A 25,449-nucleotide genomic window follows, 5' to 3' on the forward strand; every position below is an offset into this window, starting at 1 on the left:
GCCATCAACCTCACATAGCTTACTCTTGGACTTTCTTACAATGAGACCTACTCGATTTTAATTAATCGATTAGATGAACTACTCACTAAATAAATTCAATTCATTCACAAAATATAAAACCTCGATCCAACATCGAATATTCTTTATTAAAATTAAATTGAAATACTTAACCACAATTAAATACTATTTCATTTAGGAATGAAAAAGGAGATGATTTTTAGTTTTCAACTCCTCTCCGAGATTATTTGAGCACAAATTCTTTTACTCGGTTAATCGAATAATCGTCATTTCTGATCCACTTAAGAACATATAAATCAAGTCCTTTTATAATAAGGAATGAAAAGGGAGATAACTTTGACTCTTCAATCTTTTCTCCACGATTATTTGAATACAAGTTCTCTTACTTGGTTAGTCAAATAATTGTCGTTCCTCTACAAACTTCCAAACCCCGATTAAATCAAAATATTTTCACAGTAAGTTAAATGAAAAGGGAGTTGACTTTGAGTTTTCAACTTCACTCCTCAATTGGACGAATACGAGTTCTCTTACTCGGTCAGTTGAACAATTGTTATTTTTCCGTAAAACATACAACTTAATCAAATCATTTTCTTAACAAACTATACGAAAAAGGAGATGGTTTTGAGCTTTCAACTCCTCTTCTCAAATGCTTGGATATGAGTTGTCTTACTCAGTCATTCAAGTACTTGTCGTTCATTCTAAAATACCAACCATATATAAACCTATTTTCATAATCACTCAGATGAAACAGAAAGTGGTCTAGAATCTTCTATTCCCTTTCCCGATTATTAGGATACGAGTTGTCTTACTCGGTTATTCGAATATTCGTCATCCATTCAAAACACCTTAATCATCATTAAATCTTTTTTATAATTAAGGATGAAAAAGAAAGCGGTCTAGAGTCTTCTATTCCCTTTCTTGACTGTTAGGATACAAGTTGTCTTACTCGACTATCCGAGTAATCGTCATCCAACCAAAAACATCTCAACCAACTCATGTGATCCAAAACTCTTTTCAGAAAGAACACTGTTAATCATTTCTAATGCGCACGACAAACTAGTGCTTAAGCCTCCGCCGAGAGTAGACAAGCCAACGTTTAGCCTTTAGAACGCGATCTAAACAGTTGTTCACTAAAAGACACCAACCAACCGTAGTTCCCCGAACTACGAATGCTCTAACTTCCTTATTGCACCATAAGGATACGTAGGCAGGAGATTGTTGTATCTTCGCGAGCACATTAATAAAAAACCTCCCCTTTTCTCCCTTTTGAGGTCTTCATCCATCACTATTTTCAAACTCTAATTACTCGAATAAAACAAACAAGCATAAATTAACACTCAAAACGCAAATTATAACTAAAAGGTTCCCGTTGAGTACAATGGACGTAAGGGGTGATAATACCTTCCCCTTACGTAATCCACTCCCAAACCCGAATATGGTTGCGACAACCATTATTCTGTTTTTTAAAGGTTTTATCGATATTTTCCTATTCCTTCATTGGGATAAATAAAGTTCGGTGGCGACTCTTTTCGAACGTAAATTTTTCCGCTACCATTGCGAGGGATCGTATTTTTCGAGATGCGACATTGAGGAATTAGGCCTTGATCATCAAACATTACGAATAAATGGGAAATACTTAAAAAAGTATAGGCCTATGCTTCAGGAAATCGGTATAGCAAAAGGAAAATAATGCTCAAAATATCATTAATTTGGCTTGAATGGCAATATTACAAAAGTTTAAAAAACGACACACAAGACATACGACCAAAAGGAAAGTGTATTACAAGTTTAAACAAATGGAATTTAAAACTACATAGTTCATCTTTTTTCTTAACTTCTCAAAGTGGGTTTTGGTATGGTGGAGCTTTTGATCGATCTATTAGTCAAAGGCTTTCAATTTTGCTATTCCAACCTCCAACTGCTTAACATCCTTAAATCGTTCCAAGTAGGTGTTGGAAGCCTCATATAGCTCTTGTTCTACATAATCTAGGTCAGGAGTTACTAGTCTTGCTCTTTCTTTCTTTGCTGCTTCTAGTCTTAGCCACAACCAATTTATCTGTTGGGTCCAAGGGAGGATATCAACATCCAGAATGACCAACTTCTTCTTGGCTTTGACTTTATCCTCCAACCTGGTGACAAGAGTCCGAGGAGTGGAAACCAAGCTTAAATGTTCGTGCAAAACGCCCATCCTCATGGCGATATGATTGATGATATCCTGCTTTTTCTCATAGCTTAGATAACCTATTTGAGTAAGGGTTCGAGATCCAACACAATGTTGGCAATGGGGTCTGGGACTTCAGGTTTGCTCAACTTTAACAACAACCCCTGAATTAAAAACAGGACAACATGATTGTCCCTTATAATTTGGAGGAAATTGATCTTTACTAGTTTAGATTTTAGTTGCCCAACGCAATTCACTATAATTGTCAATTGGACCAGCATGCGAGTTTGCAGACAGAAACTCTAGGTTCTCGATGATCCTCTTGAAGACCTTAACCAGATCTTCTGGTATAACAGTTTTAGACGCATCTTGAGTAGAAGCATACATTTCACCGCGCACTTTCAATAAAGCACGATCCGAGAGTCAAAGAGGCGTGACTTTGTTTGATGGAGCCTGTCATAAGAGGGGGAGGATTCTCCAAATGATTTCATAAGTCCAAGATCCATGACATTGGGAGCGTCCTTGACATGGGAACCCATAGGATTTCCCCCTGAAGGGCTAGTTCCCATGAGGGCCTCAAGCAACATAACCCTTGTTTGTAGATTGGTGGGGGTAGGCGTAATCATTGGTTTGTTATTGACCAACCCGACAAATTCTGAGATCTTCCCACCAACTGGTGCCTCTTGGTTGATAACACCACCATTACCAACATCACTTTGAATGTCATCAGAAGGATCAATAGGTTAGGGATGGTATTAGGGAGCAACAATTTAAAGGTCAGAGTCTTCAACAATTTTATCTGGGTCAACTGGTTGAGGATGATGTCTCTCTGAAGTAGTGTCAACATGCTTCCAAACAAGCTAAGTCAGCACCAAACAAACACTAAAAATAAAGAGAAAAGGATGGAAGTATCTGCTTTTCTTCAAGTCGAGGCGACGGAGTAGCAATTTCAGTTTTTGTTTGAGGTTGCCCAAAGGTTTGACCATTCCTTTGTCTTTTATGTCAAAGTGGAATTTCACTCTCTTCAGTACCCTCTAATTTGAAAATGGTGACACCTTCAAGCCTTTATCTCTTTCGACCAACAGAGGTCCCACTTGTGCCTATGATAACCTCATGGGTCACAATGGTGGCCTTAGCAGCATAAGCGCTAACACACGAAGCAAATGGTGAACTGGAGCTTCTTTTTTGCCATCACTGATGTCGAATTCGCTCTCCCTTTAAGGAGACTAATAAAATTGGTCAAGGTGAGCAAATGACCATATCGTGATAAGAAATATATAAAAAATTAGGGTACAAACCAAGGCACCATCATCGGAAGACTTGGGGTTAGTGTCATCTAAGTCTCTCGCCCGTGATGTCCTTTTTGAGGTAGAGGTTTCAGACACTCTTTGTCCTTGAACAAGTACTTCTGGGTTAGAAAATTCAGTGGAGAGATAGTAATTCAAATGGGTTGGAATTTACCCTTGCATCCCTCAAAATGTTGGCTCTTTGAGAGATACTAGTAGAAGTTTTTGGATTTTTGGGAACACTTGTGAGGGAGAAAATGGCATGCATTAGCTCAAAAAGACTCATAGCAGTGTAGGGGATGTTTGAATGATTTCGATAAACACACCTCGTTCTCTTAGGTGTAAATACGAAGTGCTCCTAAGAGGGGGGAGAGGGGGTGAATTTAGTCTAAAAAATTATCTGGTTTATAGAGATGTGTTTCTTTCTTTTCTGGTTAGGTTAAGTGATGAAAGTGGTAAATGCAAAAATTAAAGAACACCAGAGATATATCCTGATTCTCCTCACAATCCGAGAGTACTCCAGTCCTCTTACGTTGTAAGAGATTTTAATATTGTTATATCTTATGGAAAAGATAATCCTAGTCTTCCTATACAATACTTTTCGCATTTACAATACTCTAACACAATCACCAAGGACAATCCTCTTGTGATTTACAACACATATATCTCTAACAATCCTGGATAATAACTAAAGACTTCTATAAGAAGATACAATACACCGTCTTATAGATTACTCCTATTACCAAATAATCTTTGATACTTATGAGTTTGTAATATGTTCAATAGATATAAATAGATGAAGTTTGTTGAATGGTTAAGACTTATTCAAAAGAATAAAGTCTTATTCTCTTTCCAATATGAAGATTCAAGAACATATATTGTCTAAGTGCTAAATGATACTTTTTTAAAGGATATGAAAATATGTTTCAAAAAACATAAAGAATGAAAATTTTGTTATTAAGATAATGCAGAGAGACTCGATAATAAAATTGAAAGAGGTGAATGTTAAATGAATTTGAAAATTCAATTTATAGAGTGAAGAAAATACTTCACAAAATAAGGCAATTGTTGGATCAGAATAGGCTGAAAAAGAATGTACCTAATGGTGAAAAGATGCCATGAAAAGGAGCGAAGAAAGAGTGCTTTCATTTCAATATTTTCAAAATTTAAACAGACCCAATCGATTAACAGAGAAGCTCAATCGATTGTATTAGTGAAATAACGCATTTTTGAAAAACCGGACTCATACTAATCGATTGCTTCATCACCCCAATCGATTGGTTCAACAAGAAAAACATTTTCTTCAAAACCAGGGGTTCTATCCAATCGATTGTATCAAAGCCCCCAATTGATTGATGCACTTGTTTTTCATAAAGAATTATAACGTAAAACCATAAATATGCATCAAACCAAATTCCAACCAAAGCCATAAAACATGCTATGAAAATGATTTACTAAGTTCATAATGCAAGATCAAATACTTTGAGCACTAAGATTATATATGTTAAGAATTTCATATACCTTGAAACTTGATTAATGAAAGTCTTGAACAATGTCATGATAAGATCCTACTTTTTACTTCTTCTTTTGATATGGAAGTTTGTACTTGAGATATTATCTTCATCATAACATGTTGGAAGCTTGTCTTCATATTAGGAAAGAAAATGCATAAACTAAACGTTGTGTTACCATCGTGTGGTCAGGCACAATGGACTAATGTTTGTGCCCACCATTCTTCAAATTCCTGAGTACAGTGGTAAGAAGGTGTGGATGAACACTTTTTCTTTCTGTAAAAGAAATGGCTGTCATTGAGCCACCTATTGGTAGCGGTGTCGAGCATACAAAAGAAGGTTTTGGCGCTAGGAATGAGACACTTAGGAAGCAACTGGCTCAACCCAAATTTCATAGCCACCAAGTTTGGTTGGTAAGGGGCCACCCTCAAACCAGTCACTGAAGTGGTAAGCCTCGTCCATATAACGATGGGGTTGAAGCAGGCAAATAAAACTCTCTTTATCTCGTCTTGATATTGTCAAGACCGGTTGGGATAAGGTTTCCTAAACCAGTCAGGACCACATTGTCGACTGGAAAAGGAGGCCATCGACTCGGTGAAGGTCTTACACATGTAAAACATTTGGAAGTAATCTTCGAAGACCTCTAGAGAGACCACTTTCCCATCGTCAGGAGTGAGCTTGGCTAGTCGGTGCCCTTCGATTCCTACCGTCGAGTTAGGAGGAACTATGGTCTTTAGAGAGCATTCAAAAGTGACATTCAACCACAACTGCAAGAGACAAATAGGTCTGCCTATTTGTAGGCTTTTGGGATTCTCTAGTCTTACCATATAAATAACGACCAAGACTAAGGACTTATAAAGTCCCATGAGTATCCGTCGGCCCATACCAATTTTCCTGCCCTCATAGAGCTTGGTTGTGAGGGGCACATATTCTTTAGCCACCTGAACAAACTGAGCACAAAACTCATACCTCGATAACCAGTAAGTAAGAAAAGCAATGTGTCCGTGCATAGAAATATCATCAATTGTCTTTTGATGATCCTTTATGAAAGAGCTCTAAGCCGACCTGGATAAGGACAAGGCAAGATCAATCCTTGTAACCTTTTTAGGATCAAAGTTTAGCCCAGTTGGTCGAACACCAACTATAGCGGCTAAGTCGAAGAAAGTGGGAGTTATCATTCCACAAGATAGTTGAAAAATGTTTATGGACGTATCCCAGAAACATATGGAAGCAATCAACATGTGAGGATTATAAGGGAGACTTACTCTAGATAGATGGATAAGATTGTAAATCCCTAAATCTTTCCAGTAATATGCTCTCTTTCTCTTAATCCTATCTAGCCACTTAATGTACTCAATATCCTCGGGTGGAGGAGAGGAACGAAAGATCCGGTTTTTGAAGAAGTTAAACTTGAAAGGGTCATCAATGAACACCAGTGGTTCATACCCATGATATATGGGGAACTAATCTTGAAGCAATTGAGGTTTTTAAATATATTTGGGTAATGGGCCCATAAATGCATACACCTTACCAGCAAACACGTAAGGAATGAAGGCAAAATGATACCCGACTTTTCTACATTCCGTTTCCAAGGGAAGTTTTGGTACGTAGGTGCATCATTAATAAAGATGGGAAGCTCAATATCAACTGCGAAACCCGCATGATGTTGTTCTGAAAGCTCCATTGAAGAATACATTTGCCCTGAGTAAATGTGTGAGGAAAAAGAAAAAGCTAGGGTTTTTGGTTTTCTGTGAGGCAAGTTGCAGAAATAGGAAATAAGAAAGTGTTGGGAAAACATGTTTAAAAAATGGATGAAGGAAAAATTGAGTTTCTTTTGGTCCGAGAAAAGATCGACCACATGGTGGTTGACTCGACAATGGCATATAAAAACCATGGGGAAAGAAAAATGGAAGTTAGAGCAACTATAAGATGAAAGTTAAAGTAATTTAAAACGATTCCATTCCACTTAATCCTCATAGGGAATAAAAGGTAATCAAAGCGAATCGACACACACGCCTGTGACATGGATATTGGTAGAAAAATTAGTCATAATAACTAACAACAAGCATGACTTAAGTGACATAGCATAGAATGCGAATGATAACATAATAGTTACAAACAGTGCCACATTTCTCCCCTCAAATATGGGTCGACAATGATATTTTTTTAGGGTCATCTGTTACATTTGGACCTTTCATCTATTAGAGTGTCAACAAAAATGTCAATGAGAAGTCATTTACTGTGAGAAAACATTAATGACGTGTCTTAAAGAATATTAATGATAAATCATCGACAAACAGATGATAAGGGATCGACCAAACCATCAACACGTGGATATATGTTTGGACTTTAGATGAATCTTAAAGATAAATGACTAAGACCGGGGTCATTGAGTAACGTGTCCAAAATCTCAAAAAGGACAATCGACAGAAGCCTTTATTCCATCAAGAAGATTCGTCGACTAAACCACGTAAAGTGAAAGACTTAGTAAAACTACAAGTCTTGAGTCTTTGATAGGCAGCGTCACAACACGATGAAGCATTTACCATCGAGGGTTAGTGAAGAAGTGAGAAGCAATTACAACTCAAATGTGGGTTATGAACAGAAAGTGTCAGGGGTGGCACGTAAACACACTAATGGGAACTTGAGGATTGAACTTGGAGTAAAGGTAGTAGTCCCTTTGTGGTCATAACTGTCGTTGACAATTACTTTGGAAATAGAATAAATAGCAGACTCATACATGGGATCAAAGGTCGCAAAATTTCATACATACTCTCCATACCACTGGAGTACTTGAGTCAAAGAGCAAAACACTCGAGCGAGAAACATGTATGCGTCTAGTCTTTTGTTTTCTTAAACGAAACATGTACTTTTACTTTTGCTTTGTTTAATGTTATTTATTGCATTTTACCTTATCATTTATCACAACCTTATTTCATTTAAAATTTTTTTCTTCGTCGTTATCGTTCACGCGACGAATGCATTCAATTCACACGCACATGTGTTTACACAAATCATTTGCACAAATTACTTTAGAGATTTTTTGAATTAATCTCACAAATTTTAAAACCCGTGATTATTTATCAACAAACACCTTATTGATTTTTTCCTATTTCTTATCCAATACTTAGAATTTTCATTTTGAAATAAGTTCAACAAATACATGAAAGAATCTTTGAAAAAATACATAGTTTATGCTTTATATAACACATGTCAAATTGTCTCTAACACATAAGACATGTCAAATTGTCTCTATTTCAATGTTTTAACACTTCCAATATAAATCTGTGTCTCATTTTATCCTTTGTCATGTCATTCACTAATATTCTTTCCTCCATATTCAAACGATCTAGGAAAGGATGATCTCTCAAGATATCAGTTAAATCATGGTAATATCACACCAAATTCTAACTTATATTCTTTCCTTCATGTAATTGTTAAACTTATATTGCTTTTATAGTTTCCATCTTTTTCATGCACCAATCTAATTTTGTCTCTCATAAATAATAGTACCTCTTTATGAGTAGAAAAATATGTATAAAATCTACAAAAACATATTTTGTGGGGGTGGAAGGGGCAGGAGTGAGGGTAGCCAATATTATTAAAAAAAGATTTGTTTGATTGGGCCTTGACTTTGAGCCCGTTCAAACTTCACGAAAGAGCGTTACCACCTTCGCATTAATTCATTCTCGAACAATACTTTCTTTCTCAACTCTTCTTCGTTCAAAACAAGTGTCCGCTACCATTTCCAATCAAACGACGCCGTAACCTTCCGTCACCGAGAAATCCCTAACCATCATGTGGCGGAGACTCTTCACTTCTCCTCATCTCAAAACCCTAAGCTCCTCATCTCTCTCGCGTCCCCGATCCGCCGTTGCCGGAATCCGATGCGTCGACCTCAGTCGCCACGTCGCCACACAATCAGGTATGCTCTCGTTCCCTTTCCGATGCATTTTCTTCTGAATTGCATCGTTTGCATTTCGATTCATTTCGATTTGATTCTACTTGCAGCTGCTTCGGTCAAAAAGAGAGTCGAAGATGTAGTGCCAATTGCTACTGGTCATGAACGTGAGGAGATTCAGGCTGAACTTGAGGTACTGGATCGTGGTTATGTTATTTTTATATTTTCTCGTTTAATTATACGAAACCAGAATGCTAGTAATGCTTAATATTATGAATCGAATTGAATTTTTTGTGATGATATCCACTTTTATTTTTTTTCCGTTTTCCTTTGTTAAATCAGAAGAATATCTCTTATTATGATGATATGTATGTATGCTCATTTTTAAATTTTACTTTGAGGATCCTTTTTAGCTGCAATATATAGATTATTCATTTGAAGGACGTTCATAATTTTGTATTTTTGTTTTTTTAGGGGAGGAATATTCTTGAAATAGACCATCCAGAAGGTCCTTTTGGCACTAAGGTCAGTGTTCTAACTACTTGTTTCTTCGCTCACTTATATACACGATGTTGTTTCACTCGTATTAGAGTTGTGTTTTGCTGCTGCTTTTCTATGTGTAGGATTAGATTTTTCTGATTTTGACGTGTGTTTGTAGCGGAATGATTTGTTGATTTATGTTTTATGACCTTTAGGTAGAAAATTGATTTTTAGGCAAAACTAATCTTGTTTGTAGAGTGTTGTTAAATGTCCCCATAGATATTTATAATCTAATTACCTTAGGGTATGTGTCCCTATTTTCTTCTTCACATTGTCCATATTTTTGTAGCATGTTGTTAAAAATTCCTGTAGATACTTATACTCTAATTACCTTTAGGTAGAAAATTGATTTTTGGCAAAACTAATCTTGTTTGTAGCTTGTTGTTAAAAGTTCCCGTAGATACTTATCTAATTGCCTTAGGGTATATTTCCCTATTTCCTTCTTTACATTGTCCATTTTTTTTGTTATTTATTTCATTGTCTCAGAGCTGCACTGTAGCTAATGTCATGAATTTTGTTATAGCCATACTCCATTAAAAGAGAAAATATGAAGACAGTTTAATCTATTTGTTATTGGGTTCATGTTTACTTTATTTTAGTGCCTATACAGTTCACGGTATATATACTCTCTCTAGTCTCCCTACACTTCACTGAGTTGTAACTTCCAAGCCTCCAAGGGATGGTATTATAACTGCAACAGACAGTGATGATTAAATTGGAAACAAGGGTAACATATAAGGACCAAACATATTATTTAACCTTCAAATTATGATGCTTTACAAAATTCATAATTTGAATGTAAGATTTTAAGAAAAATCAACTGAAATCGATTAATATTAACACAAGCACTGCACAACAGGATAGTCAATTAGTTATCAATGAGTAAATTCAAATTGCAAAAAAATACACAAGACTAGAATAATATAACTGATTCTTGGCTTGGCTTGGCTTGGCTTGGGATTTGGGACTAACTAGTAACTACTTTCAATCCACAATACATATAACTTTAGGAGTCAATGCAGACGTAATTTCCAATCAGCTTAAACACACCCTTAAAAAAAGTATATCATTAGGATATTGGTGGTTTATTTGACAACTTGTTATCCTCAATTAATTCACTGTACTTGTTTGTGAGAGGTGACGGACGAGGTTGGCAAATTAAGGGATTTTGTAGTTTGTTGAGATTTGAATTAACATGATTTCAGTTTTGAAGTTTCTAAAGATTAAACAAAAAATGTACTTAAAAATGTTATACGAAAGTTCTCAAGTATGCTTGATATATGTTTTGTGAATAATTGTTGTAGATTCACATTCTCTAATATTTATTTTAGATTGATTTGAAGTATGCTTGATATATATTTGCTTTCATTGTTTATTCTGCTTTATAGGACGCACCTGCTGTTGTTAGGTCTTTCTATGACAGAAGGATAGTTGGATGCCCAGGTGGTGAAGGCGGTAAGTGTCCCTTGTATTTATTTATGACTCTGTGATATCCCTTTCACAATCTGGTGAATAAAATACCAGAATTTGGTTGTTACTTTAGGTGAAAATTTTGTTTTTTTTCTACAGAGGATGAGCACGATGTTGTCTGGTTTTGGCTTGAGAAAGGCAAGCCCCATGAATGTCCAGTTTGTACACAGTATTTTGAGGTAAGTCCAGCATCACATTTTGAATGTTGTTGTTACTTGTTACCATGATCAATTTGGAGTTCAGTGTCAAGATATATGTAGCAATGACACCTCTGAAAAAAGGTGTGTCCGTTCCGTGTCGGTATCAGACACCTCCACCGTCACTTGCGATTACGTTTAATTTATTCATTTTTTCAAATTATTATCAATGTCGCCGTGTCAGTGTCGGGGGGTCATATTCAGGGTGTCCGTGCTTGATATGTACATATGTAGATTGAAATTTATACACTTGTTTGCTTGCATTTGCACAATATTGCCCTCAACTTTCTTGGACTTCACAGGTTGATTCTGCTTTTTATATAATCTGTGTTTTGACATACACTGTTTCTCTTTCATAATCTGCATGACTTGATAATTAATATCTGACAATGTTTTTTTTCTTCAAGTTATAGCTTGACACTATTTAATGTTTGGACGTTACTCTCATTTTAACAAGAATCAACATTTATAACAATGACTGTATAAACAAGACATCAAATATATAAGAATATTTTAAACTTTGTTCAACATTGATTAACCCTTCTAGTCAGTTTGAACCTCTAAAATAATCGACTTCTTAGAGAATTAAATGTTTTGGCACTAGATGCACTACAGGAGCTTTGACTTAATTCGAGTTTGAAATATTCATCTTTTGGCCAAAATTTGCACAGAATTTAATTTGTTATCTTTTGCCAATGTCACTACTCATCAACGCTTCAATATGTATATTTGAATAATGTTTGTGTGACTTAAAGAAACTACGGTGTAGTGTTATGTCATCATCACGATCTCGTTTGCGGTGCAATCCCCCAGGTTCACATCTGAGATAAGGGTTAGTGGGTGGAGTCTCACAAGTACCCCTATTTACTTACCATACTTCATGAGCATTGTTTTTCCTCGGTATCTCCTTCGCGAACGTCTTCTCTGCGTTTCTTCTTTTGCACGGGAAGCTCTGTGTCCTTCTGCATGCAATCCCCTTGTGTCTTTGTGTGAAGCTTACTGTTCTTATTTTTCTGCATTTTTCTCTTTTCATAGATGCTTTTCTTGTTTCCTTTCCTCTGCAATTTGGATTTTCTGCAAGAACGCATCTAGTTTTTTGTTTTTTGGTTATTTTTATTACTTTGGGAAATTTAATTAGTTGTTAAGTTATATTGGGTTTTGGTTTTTAATACTAGTGATAAATAGCCAAAGTTCACTATAACTATTTAAGTATATTACTACTTTAATTGTGTATTTTGTTATTTTTTATTATGTACGGATTCTGTTTGAATATTTGTTTAGTCTCTACTATTTTTAAGTGTTGGCAATAGTAGCTATCCTGTTATCTAACATTAACAGAAGAGGTGCAGTGTATGCTTACATAAAAAAACATGCATAAAATTGCACCATAGGGTGAATACATAGCCATGTCTAGTCCATATTGATTCGAATCAGAGCAGTATATCATGTTTTACAGCATTTGCAAACTATGACTTGAAAATTCCAGGAATAAGGAACAAAATTCAATTCTTTTCACCAATTTTGAGTTCTTGCTGAATACAAGTGAACATTTCAAATCGGTACTTTACTACAATATTGAAGCTAATTTTTTTGGTTTTGCATTACAGCTTGAAGTGGTGGGACCTGGCGGTGATCCTTATGGACACCATTAATTGGATGCTGGAGTTTTCCTTCAGGAATAAATTTTCCAAAAGAGTTTGTTTTACACTTGCACATTTCAAAATCATGATGCCCTACTTCATTTGGTTTTGATTGGTCCAAAGACCTTGCGGTTTAGCAACTTCAGAGAGTTTCTGTGATTATTTAGACACAAGGGTGGTCATTTGATCGAACAATAAATCCTGTTAGGTTGTCATTTTTGCTCTGCCTAATAATTGATAGCATCGCTATGATTCTTTAACAATGTTTTTTTCCCTCTCAATATGTTGACCTACAAGGCTACAACTACTTTTAGCATCTTTATTATTAAAGGGACTGCAAGTTTAATTTTTGAATGAAGGCCAATTTAGTCTCTTAATATAAAAAAAACTCTTTTTCCCCCTTAGAATTTAAACATGGGACATGTTAGTCCCAGACTGGCGTTTTGTGCTGAAAGGGATAATTTGGTTCCTTTATCTGATTTTAATAACCTTGACCCTAGGGATTCTTCTTCCTCCATTTCTATTTCTTTTTCTAGTTCTTCTTCATTTCATTGAAGGATCTTAAATGTTACCTGTATTAAAGGTTTTTTCTTCTTCACTAACTAGAGTTATCTGCACTCTCTTTTGATGACTAACAGAATACTGTTATTTATGGTTGCAATTGCTTGCTAGGTTTTGGTTCATTTTTGGTAATAAGTACCAAATTTCTTCATTTTTATATTTGTACTTTTTTTATCAATCTTAACCTTAGAGGAAGGAAGAAAAAGGAAAATGGAGAAAATGTTTATGGAATTGAGGTTTTATACTATAAGTTCAAATGCCCCTTCGTCATTTAATTTCAAACTTAATGGATCAAATTGTCTTTTGAATTAAAAGTTTATAGATATACATTCCATGGTTGAAATAAATAAACAACCAAGTTAGCTCAATAGCAGGCAGGTCAATACAAATCCTTGATTTGGTGGTGAAGGTTGAGGCCGAGACTAAGTGCTCGTTGAATGAGTTTTTTAAAGACAATTTTTTAGTTTTTAAAATTTGAAAACAATCAAACTTGTTTGATTGGTTGATTTTACAAAACTATTTTTAAAAATTATTTTTATTTAAGAGTTTTAAAATCTGAAAAACTAGAATAGAGTTTGGAGGTTTTTGATTTTTCTGCGTTCTTTCATGACTCAAATAAAAGTAAATAAAAGTAGGGCGAGGAAGAACTTAATCCTATCTCTTTATGTGGATGATATCTGGATTGAAGGGATAGCAGGTATTCAACGAGAGGTTTTTTCTTTCTTTGAAAAGTTTAGGGAGCCAATTTTCTATTGGCTTAGACTTATTGGTGTTCCTTTCTCCTGTTTGTCTCAGGAGGATAATCGGTTTTTGTTTGCTTCTTTCTTGATGGAGGAGATTGATGAGGTTGTCTCTTAGTGTGAGGAAAATAAGAGCCATGGCTGAACGATTTTAACTTCTCTTAAAGAGTTTTTAGCATCTTTTGAAAGGAGATGTTAGGATTATGTTTGAGGAGTTCCATAGGTTTGCATTGCAATGCTTTTCCACAACTTACTTTGTGACCCTTATTCTTAAAATTAAGAATCTTTCTCTGCTAAGTGGTTTCAGGTCTATTTTCTTGGTCGGGTCGCTTTATAATCTGTTAGCCAAAGTTCTGGCAAAGAGATTGTGGGAGTCATGGGGAAACTCATTTTTTCTAACCAGTATGTGTTCCTTAAGGGCAGGTTGTTGGTGGATGGTGTGGTAGCGGTCAATGAGTTGGTTGATTTGGCCAAATGTTCCAAAAAATCTTGTCTTATTTTTAAAGTTGATTTTGAGAAAGCTTATATTTGTTATTTGGAACTTCCTGAATTATATGCTGATCAGATTTGCCTTTAATGATAAATGGAGAGTTTGAATTAAATCTTGTGTCTTTGTTGATAATATGTCTATTTTGGTAAATGGTTCCCCAATTCAAGAGATTAAGATTCAAAGAGGTTTAAAGCAAGGGGAACCCGGTAACCCCTTTCTCTTTCTTTTGGTGGCTGAAGGCCTAATCGAATTGTTAAATAGCTTAGTATTATTTCTAGTGTTAGAGTGGGTCCTCCTCTTTAGAGACTATCCACATTGACGATACCTTATCTCAATTGATCCGTCGGTAAGTAACTTATGCACTATCAAATGTATTGTGAGGGGTTTTGACTTCACCTCTGTTCCCAATGCTATCCCGGTCTTCTATTTGTATTAGCATCTCATTATCACCTCCAAACCATTGGGTAAGTTGAAGTACCGAACTGAAAAACTAATAGAATCTTGAAAAAGATAGTATCCTCATCACGAAAAAATTTATCACCAAATTAGATGGAGTTTTGTGGGCCTATAGAATATCGTTTAAATCTTTTATTGACCTTACATCTTTTCAAATGGTATACGGTAAATTATGTCATCTTCCAGTATAAATGGAACAAAAAGCCTATTGGAAAATAAAATTCCGGAATTTTGACCAGTCGAAAGCAGGATAGAAAAGAAAGACGCAACTCCATGAATGGTAAGAAATAAAGCATATGAATCCTCCAGGTTATACAAAGAGAAAGTCAAGAAATACCATGATAAACGCCACGTTAAAATAAAATTTAAATTGAGAGAATTGGTCTTACTATTCAATTCTAGACTAAAGTTGTTCCTAGGGAAATTGAGATCAAAGTGACCTGGACCATTTAAGATCAAAGAGGTTAAACCATATGGAGCAGTGGGATTAGAAGATCTAGTTTCAAAAAAATATTGGACTGTCAACGATTATATTGAAGCCATACCTAAATGGTGATGTTAATAAAAGCATCACAATAATTCCACTTGATGAATCTTAATAGAAAAACAGGCGTCGAGTTAATGACATTAAACAAGCGTTTATTGGAAAGAAATTTAAAATTTTAGCATTAGATTATCTTTGTCATAAATTGTGTTTTTCTGAATTATCACATGTACTACAACAAGTTTTATAGATGTTGCAGGAATTTTGCTAGGCGAGCCCTATTGTGTGCTAAGCAAGTTTTGCTGATACATGATTGCATAATGAGAAATCTCTGGCTTAGCGAGGTTCTCTGAAAACCCAGTCTTTTTCTAATGACCTGAAGACATGACAAGCTTTTTTGAAAGGGTGAAATGTAAAGGAGATTAAGATTGTTCCTACACTCTAAAACCTGTGATATTTTAAAATTCTTTGACTAATATTATGCATGAGTACTTTTTTGAAAATTTGAAATTTTTGAATTTTTGTGTGAATATTGCTTGAAGTTGTTTGTCTACATATGGTTCAAATGATTTGAAAATTCAAATACAGATGAATCATAAAGCTTAGGTTAAAGACAAAATCAATAATAGTGGCAGGATAAAAGGTTTATTCTCTTAAATGCTTCATTCATGGTTAATGTTGTGATTATCTTTGAATTATAGCATGATCAAGAATTATTTGCTTGTTTAAAGTTTGATTTTACTACCTGTTTGGTTAAAACATGTCAATATAAATCAATAATCATAAGCCTAAATCAAGTGAGATGAATACATATCTCATGTTTGGTATAAATGAATGAGAGTCGACATGTATTCTAAACTATGTTGGTTTTGCATCGTTCTGTCTATTACTTGGTATGTACGATGTCATGTATTCTAAACTAATTGATTTTGAAAAGTTACAACCCTAGTAAAAAATACGTAAAATACATAAGCACTTATTAACTTAATTTGCAAGTAACCAAATTTGTCAATAAAACAAGATAAAACACATGTGTGAAATTTTTAAGGGTGTATTTACTAAGAACATGTAAGAAGAACCAAGAAAATGAAAAAAAATAAAATAAAATCAAAGATCCTGCCCAAGCACCTTTCAAAAATAAAAGTTGGTTAAGCCAAGAACAAGTTCTCGCTAAGCGTGCAGCGAGGTCAAAAAATGGCTTTAAAGCCAATCAACTTCAAGAGTAAGCAAGAAAGCTCGATAAGCACCATATCAAATTTGGTAACCAATGATTCATTACTTCCTTGATAAGTTACTTCAAAGAGAAGTAAGTGTTTTCTCGATAAGCGAGAATAAACGTCACACTAAGTGAGTATGAAACAAAGACAACTTGTAGATAAGATGTATTGACTTAAGGGAGAAAAAAGTAAGTGACATACAATCCTCACTTAGAGAGAATGTCATATTATAACCTTATAAATATGAGGTTCCATTCAGTTCAATGGAGTTAACTTTTAGTAGATTCTTGGTAGCTTTTATAGAACTACTATTGATACCGAAAGTCACAACAGGAGAGGAAATGAGAAGAAGATTGGGGTTGGAAATGGTATTTGAGGAATCAACACAGATGGATTTCAACGTCTTTACTCTAGATCATCATTATAAAGCTACAATATGTAAGCGTGGCTAATTTCTCTTTTATTGGGGTTAGATATAGTTGTCCAAAGGCTCGTGTGTCTATTGTGATCATTGCATTATATGTATTTATTCTTATGCTTTAATATTGATGAGTTCTTCGTGTTTAATGTTTGTTTTGGATTAGTTTCCTAAAACATGTTTTCATAGTTTTGACTCGATATTCGAAAATTAATTGTCATCACTAGATCTAAGTTTTTCATCTACTAGATGTTAAACTCTAGAGATAGATTTATGTTTACTATTTGCATGAATTATTGAAACTTAATATTATCGTATTGTTTAATAGATTGAGAGATCGTCTATTTGGAAATACAATTGATCCCAGATTGTTGACTCAAACATGAGATATGATGTTGAGCAATGGGTCGCAAGATTAATATATAATTAGAGTTGCATAATACTCATCACGACCATGCATGAGGATAGGTCAATGAAATCTAACCCCAACAAAATTTCTCAACTGTTAACACCAAAGTTTAATTTACTTTCTTTCATTTTAATTTCACAAACAAACAACCTATGACAACCCATTATTAAAATCATAAAAAAGTATTGAACGGTTTCTGAAACACAACTAACCCATATGTAGATGATAAAAACATACCCACCGTTGTGCTGACAACAATCAACAAAATTTTCAAAGGACTCTTGGATACATGAAACTCTATCATTGGTGAGGATAGAAAAATCCTTCTCCAAGCAAGCTTTCTCTCTCCCCGTCGCGATCAAGGCTTTTTGAGATTCCTTGAATGCGTTCTCTTTGTCGGCCAGAGTCTCCAATGCCTTGGTAAGAGAGATCTCTTTTTTAGCCAGTGCATCGTAGACATCGTTGAGTCCAGTCTCATTGTTTTTTAGAGATTCATAAAGCTCTTTGAGAATGTTCTTATTATCAATTAAATATACATGAGTCTCCTTTAGACCATCTTCTTTACCACCAATAAATTTGCAATTTTGCTTGCAACATCCTCAAGATTGTCAACATTCATCTTCAACTTATAAAGAGTCCTTAACTTCTTAACATGTTCATCATATTTGGCAATTCTAACAAAATACTCTTGATTGTATTTTTTGTAGCCTCAAGTTCTTCCTTTAGCTTACTCCCCCTCTCAAATTCCTTTTCCTTATTTGCGTTGGAGGTTTCCAATCGCTTCTTCGGGGCATCCCTTTCATCATGGATTTTCGTCAAATAAAAGCCCTTCCTTTTCTCACCATCTAGCATGAAGTTTATAACTATGAGCTTATGCATATGGTGAATTTACTCTACAACCATTTCCCGATAAGCGGTGCCAGTTTATTTGGCCAAATAGTCAGAGTCACTCTCTGTGACAACATTTTGGAAATCCTTTCTAGTACTAGGGGCTTTGGATCCAAAGGTAGTGGAAACATGAAGGGGGAGAACCAACATGATTCAACACCGAGGAGAAATGATCATAATCATTATTCCCAAAATTAACTTATCTTGGCTATGATCTCCTTTTTTGTCTTCTTAGAAGGCTCATAAGCCAAATGTTGTTTGCCTTTCCTCTTAGGGACAATTTCACTTGGTGCCTTTAATGTAGTGCCCTGATCAGTTGGGGGAACCACCTTTCCCTTTGCGGCCTTTGTAGAAGATGAACTTTTTTCTTTGCGGTAGCAAAATCGTCTTCCATGACTTTTTCCTTCTTTGCAGTATCTCATTACTCCACGATAATGTTCTCTTTCATGATAACCTTTCCATCCAATGTGTCATTAATCTCCATGGCATCTTTGACAATGGTAACAAAAAGGACATAGGAACAACGGTTGGGGTGGGGTGGACTACCCCTACCATTTTCATGGCCATTATTCTCACCAAGCCTTTCATAGAATCCGCAAAAGAAATGGTTAAAACTTAACATGAAAATGGTAAAATAACAGGAGCAAGTAAAAAATTCACTTTTCACCGAAGATCTCCTTTCTCTCCTCTTTATTACTCACTTCAAGCAGGGGAAATGATTTTCAATGTATCAAAGTCTCTTTTTGGGTGGGGATTTTCCCTCAAGATTAACTTCCATCTTACATTCAAAGTTGTTTACAATTTAACAAGTCCTATTATTCAACTCGAGTTCCTCATCGCTTACATCAGTTTCCTTATAGATATACAACCTTGAGACATTAGCAAAATGACTTTGCGACCACCACTTGAGCAATTTATCCTCACATTGTGGTTGGTTAGAATAGAATCCATGCCCAATAGAGCACTAGATCTCCTCCTCATGGCTTATTTGAGCCTTGAAGTAATTATCATTAGAGAACGAGGCCTTCGATATTGCATAGTGTGTCATGTGCGGTAATATTAAGGGGAACAATTAAGAAGAACTTATCATTGTAATTCTTTAAAAGAATATATGTACTTTCAAAGAGTTTATGATCCTTCTTTAGAGAGATCAACCCTTGAGATTGGTTGGGGTTAGCAGACTTCCTCAACACATGGAATAGATGAAAGAACATAACCAACATGGAAAAACTCTTTTGATACTACCCACACCATTATTAGAAAGCTTTCACGTATGACCAACTTATCAGATGTAACTATGATGAGGAGATAAATAGATGATTAAGAACCTCAACCTCAAAATCATTTAAAGGGAGAGTAAATCACATATGATAAAACAATCATTTATACATAAGGAGCCCACATAATTTAAACCGACTAGAAATATGCTTGTCACTTCTTGGGAGAGTAATAAACCAATTTGAAGATGGTCCCACATCCCTGTACGTTAGGTCCAACCTCTCCTTGCCAGGGTAGAAAGGTTATGTTACCAAGATCTCTTCGTCCATCTAGACATATTCATCAACAATTATAAGAAATTATAGAGTTAGAGACAACATTTTCTTCAACCATAAGTCATACACATGTTCTTCCATCCGCCACTCACTTCATAAACAATACATTTACGCTTGAATTAACATTCTAAAACCCTAGAGACCTTTTGTGGCTCAAGGTCATCCATGAGATTTTCAACAATAGTGGGGTTAGCCATCTTGTTTTCCCCAAAACTAAATCTACTTAACCTATTTCATACAAATACGAGTGGGATAAGGATCCCTATTACAAAGATTGACAACTATAAGTTCAATGCTAGAATCTCTATTGATAAGTTCTACAAAAGGGACTCATACATTTGGGTTTCCAAGGTTCTCCATCTTCAAACGCAAATGAAAATGCATAAACCAAAAGGGAGAAAAAGGTAATACCCTAGTTTAATGCAGTTGCTTGAGGAACTTGAATGAAGAAGTGGGTCAGTAGAGAAAATAACCTAAACTTTATAACTTCTAGCAGTAAAGAAAAGGTAGCAAATGAAGCTCTTTCTCAGAAAACCTTGAAGCAAATAAGATTTCGAAACGAGAAACGAATAACATGTCTATGCTTTATAGGTAGAGTGAGCATCGGGTTTAACAATTAGGATCCACTAGAAAATTAAAACTTTCATCCAATGTCTTAGATGGGTTATCGAAACAATAATTGCATGTGAGTGCACTTGAGTGGGACTAGGTGCATATCCCTCCCCCCTTACACACATGGGGGCACATGAAAGTCATCACCACAACAACGTTTCGCTTGCACGAAGTGCATTTGATGTGCATGTTCCCTATGCCAATTACCACTAATGAGCTTGGCTACCTCGGAAGACCTCTCAATGGACAAGATTACTGAACATGCAAAAAATTTAGTTCGACCTCACTTCATGGTTGATATCAAGAACTTAGGAGGCGATTGTTTCAGGTTTGCCAATGACCCATAAAGATCAATCCAATCTATAGGCTCAAATGAGTCAATGAGCGACAGTCACTCACATACACATGGATTTCCATCCATGAACGTCGCTCCTCCCATCACAATTGTTGATTTGCATCCAACGGTTACCCGTACTCCACATCGGACAATTCAATGACAATTATAACTTATAACCACACATCTTATATAAGTGTGACACAAAATCGCATTTAGATATGATTCAACTTATACTTACAGAATTCCACCTTAATTTCATATGAATTTCAGCCTCAAAATGCTAAACATTTCTAAAGGTACTCTTCCTAGTGATCAAAGAATTGACATCACCATAGTGGAAACATCTTCACCCGATTCTTTATATTAGTAAGAAAGCAACACTTAAATTTATTTTTAAATGTCAAAGTGTGCTTTTTTTACTTATAATTAAGAGGAGGACTACAATACTACTTATAATTGAATAGTTTCCCTAGTCTAATCGAGTTACTAAATTGGAGCCAAAGAATGTAATGATGACTAAATCTTGTTATTGGTAAAGATAGACGTAAGATGATCCAAATCACAACTTTCATAATTTTCCAAGGACCAAAACATGAAGTGCAGTAATATCAAGAGGCTTATCATTTGTATTTGACTTTTAATGATGAGCTCATACATTTTTATAAACAAGTTTTGTCTTGTAATTGTATTGGTCAACCCTAACATCAATACTCAAATTTGAAGTCGGCATAGCAATCAAAACCTCTTTTTGAAGCTAAAGTAATAACCGGACTATCACACCTAGTAAAAAAAAAAGTTGTTAATGGAATAGTAAAACATCATGCTTTCCTTTTCATCCCATTCAAAACTGCACATTAAATAGTTTACAAGTTTTAATGTTTTGTTTCCCATGGTAAGAGTATTATGGTACCAATTCTCTTACCCACAACGTTTGTACAACGTACTCTTATGAATATTTAACTACTCGTATCTATATTTATTATTCGTAATTTTAATATAAATAAATAAATTGATTATAAAATATTATCATTTAAATTTTTTTTTAAGTATATTTAAAATATTTTTCATCTTTGAATTATAAAACAAATGAACACTTATATTATAATAGTTTAATAGTCATATGATTTTAAAATTGATAAACATTAGTTTTATATATTAATTTTATATAGTAATATAAATTATAATATATAAATATATATTGGCGTGTATACGGCAGAGTGAGTATTAAGATATTCCTACTCGCACTCGTACTCGATTATTTTAGTTGATAATTATTAGTGTTTTTTGAATTTTTCACCAAAATAACCCAATTTTTCAAGAAAATTCCCAAAATAACTTTGTTTAAAAAAAATCCAAAGTACCCCACTTTTAGGAGGAGGCGCTAATCCAATTGGCGACTCCTCTTAAAAATAGAGTGGATGCGCCAATTGGATTGACTAGGGCATATGGTGCAACCAATTCAATTGGAGCTCATGTGTATTTTTACAAAGGAGGCGTCAATTGGATTGACACCTCAGTGTAAAATACAATTTTTTTGTTATAAATAGAGGTGTTGTGTGAATCATTCTTCCACATCTCATTATATCATTTGGCAATCATGTTTGGTGTTCGCCGCCGCTACGGAAAGGTGATTTATGTGAGAGACAAACCTCAGATGCTGATCACTACAAGAAAAACTCCCCCCTGCCACATGATTATCACGTGGCAAAGGTGAAAATCACTTCACTAGTCAAAAATAGCGACGTGTTGATTCACGTCGCTGGAACGCGTGTGGCAACTTTTTGTGACGTGATAAACACGTCGCTAATTTGCCAAAGGCAAATCACGTCGCAACATTTGAAATTTACTTCCTTCTGCGCTTAAACTTTGCCACGTGATATTCATGACACAACTTTGCCACATGAATATCACGTCACAACATTTGAAAATGGATGGTATGTTGCCACATGAAAATCACGTGGCAAATTACCCACGTGATTTACACTTCACAACTTAAAAACAAAATTAAAATAAAAGATAAAATATATTATTATTATTAAATTATATTATTAATAAAAGATAAAATAATTAATAAATAATAAAATATAGAATAATTAATAATTAAGTGAAATATTTTTAAATTAAAATTACACATATGAAAATGTATTATAAAAATAGCAAAGTAATTATTTATACAAAAATTAATATTTAAAACTAAATAAATATTACACATCAAATTCGTCGTCATCTACATCGTCTTCACTTGTTCTTTGATTTTGATTTCTACTCATGGACTGCATAAATTGTCTCATTTGCTCCTCCATATCGTGTTGTCTTTTTTTCATTTCCTCTAATTCGGCCTTTAACGCCGCCTCACGCTCCGCCGTCTCTCGTCTAGCCTCTGTTAGAGCCAGTTGCCTCACCGTTTCCATCATTTCAGGTGTCAATTGTGTTGGACGGGACGTTCCTTCCCCACTTGCAACTCTATCAAATAAAGTTCTATCTCCGGTTCTGTAGTTGCCAGCCAAAGGACCAACACCAAAAAAACACCCATTACGTCCCTTCCCTCCAGTGACTAAGCTCCAGATATACATATCCACGCGTGGATCAAGCGGATTAGAACCAACATGTGTATATTGAGGATTTTCAACTAGAAATTGTGTGAGCAATCTTTGATACTCCTCCTACACATACAACAAATAAAATAATTAGATACAGTTGTGACATGAAAAGAATCCCACATATATTGTTGCCACATGAAATTCATGCCACAAACATTATTACCACGTGAAATTCACGCCACAAAATTGATAGAATTTTAACAAAAAAAAAAAAATAGAAACAACTTACTATAGTTCTTCTCGACCGATCATCAACCAAATCCCCCGATTTTTTTGTACGGGTCTTCACAAACAACTCATTAAGTCGGGGGGGTCTTCCTTGTGCCTGTGTCTGATTAATATAAATAAATTTAATTAAACACATAATAAATCAAAATATAATTTTAAACCGTAGTTATAATTTTTACCATTCGTTTTGCATGTTCTCCAATGCTTATACTTCCTGTAGCATTAAGGCAACCCCCCCTTTCGGATGCTCTCATGTCTTTTGCTTTTTGAGATTTAGCTTTAAAATTATCGGTAGCCCAATAGGCAAGAAGTTCGTCAAATACTTCCTTGCCTATCCAGTTGGGACGAATATTTCGTTCTTCCCAATCAAGTCTGACACGCCTAAGCATGTCAGAAAGTCGGACAGATGTTCTTCCCCGATAATTTTTTCTAATCATATATTCATCCATTACATTCCACGTACACTTTTCCTACAATGTTGTATGACATTCAAAAAATTGTTAGATAAGTGTTAGATAATATATTACAATAAAATAACTAATTAAAATAACAACAATAAAATTTATTTTACCTTAAATTTATCAAACCATTCATCTTTCTCATCCTTGGAAAGTTCTTTGAATGACTTCCAAGCTTTTTTATACATTTGTTGAATCACATGTTTTACACACTGTGCAGCTGGCCTACTCGGAGAGAAACTAAACAACAATTTGAATAAGTGTTAATTATAAACATGGAAACATGGAAACATGTATACTAAATAAAATTTATAAATTAGATACTTACGATTTTCCACATGGCTCAATAAAATATCTGCCATCAATCATCTCATACTCTGTGGGATTTGCAGTTGGTTGCTCTAAAACATGGTCATCCTGCTGCTCCTGGTCATCCTGCTCCTCCTGCTCCTCAGGCACGGGTATATCTGTGGCACGTGGTGGGTGTGGGGTGCGAGATCCCCCATGATGCGTGGATGATGATGGTGTGTTTGTGGGATGCTGGGACGACAGAGGTACCTGTGTGGGATCTGGAAAGATCCCAGACTGCATGAAGGGTGGGGGTACCTGTGAGGGATGAGGAAAACTAGATCCCCCAGTCTGATGGTATGATGAAGTCCCAGATGGGCTAATAAAGGATGGGTTCCCAGATGGGCTAATAAATGATGGGTTCCCAGATGGGCTAATAAAGGATGGGTTCCCAGATGGGCTAATAAAGGATGGGTTCCCAAGTTGGGCCATAGGATAACCATGGGATGATAGTAGCGAGAGAAAAGGCTGTGAACCCATGGTCATGGGATCTACCTGAGTCTGTGGGGGAGGATACCCCATAGATGACTGCAGTGGCATAAAATGTTGAGAGGTCGTAGACATGGGCTCTACCTGACTCTGTGGGGGAGGACATACGGCCGACTGAGGAGCCTCACATACCCTTATCCTCGGGCGCTGCTGACCCTTACCCCTATCGGTTCGGGGCGGCATTTTATCTACAATAAATAAACACATGTAATACATCCTACATTAAGTAGCATCGATGCTCTTCTGGAACATCATTACTTTCGATCAACTGAAGAGGGAGATGGTCCGTTGGTTAGATGGAAAAATACCAGAAGGGGAAAAATAAGAAGTATTGAGAGACTCGACAGTATCTTTGGTTGGGTGCGAATGAAAACTGATACGGATGCTAGAGAAATGATGTTCGGTCGAGATGACATCACCTTGATTGTTGTAATCAG

At 35.4% G+C, this 25,449-nt stretch overlaps 2 protein-coding genes across 2 annotated transcripts; one reads left to right on the plus strand and one right to left on the minus strand.

The window, feature by feature from the left end:
* Positions 1-8,611: 8,611 nt before the first annotated feature.
* LOC127087546 (cytochrome c oxidase subunit 5b-2, mitochondrial) lies at positions 8,612-13,078 on the plus strand. The gene is made up of 6 exons (XM_051028442.1): positions 8,612-8,901; positions 8,988-9,070; positions 9,352-9,402; positions 10,806-10,872; positions 10,987-11,066; positions 12,692-13,078. The coding sequence occupies exons 1-6, from the start codon at positions 8,775-8,777 to the stop codon at positions 12,734-12,736; spliced, it is 453 nt and encodes a 150-aa protein (XP_050884399.1). The 5' UTR covers positions 8,612-8,774; the 3' UTR covers positions 12,737-13,078.
* An 11,421-nt stretch (positions 13,079-24,499) lies between these two features.
* Positions 24,500-25,195, minus strand: LOC127082622 (uncharacterized). Its single transcript, XM_051022850.1, has one exon. It carries the CDS (start codon positions 25,193-25,195, stop codon positions 24,500-24,502), a length of 696 nt encoding a protein of 231 aa, XP_050878807.1.
* Positions 25,196-25,449: the final 254 nt, after the last annotated feature.

Source organism: Lathyrus oleraceus, chromosome 5 (genome assembly GCF_024323335.1).
Source record: "Lathyrus oleraceus cultivar Zhongwan6 chromosome 5, CAAS_Psat_ZW6_1.0, whole genome shotgun sequence".
In the NCBI taxonomy this organism is placed as follows: domain Eukaryota; kingdom Viridiplantae; phylum Streptophyta; class Magnoliopsida; order Fabales; family Fabaceae; genus Lathyrus; species Lathyrus oleraceus.

Coding starts and splice junctions, on each gene's coding strand:
- LOC127087546 (XM_051028442.1), top strand. CDS start 8,775: ATGTGGCGGAGACTCTTCACTTCTCCTCATCTCAAAACCCTAAGCTCC. Junction 9,071..9,351: donor AGATTCAGGCTGAACTTGAG/GTACTGGATCGT, acceptor TTGTTTTTTTAG/GGGAGGAATATTCTTGAAAT. Junction 11,067..12,691: donor TTTGTACACAGTATTTTGAG/GTAAGTCCAGCA, acceptor TTTGCATTACAG/CTTGAAGTGGTGGGACCTGG.
- LOC127082622 (XM_051022850.1), bottom strand. CDS start 25,195: ATGCCGCCCCGAACCGATAGGGGTAAGGGTCAGCAGCGCCCGAGGATA.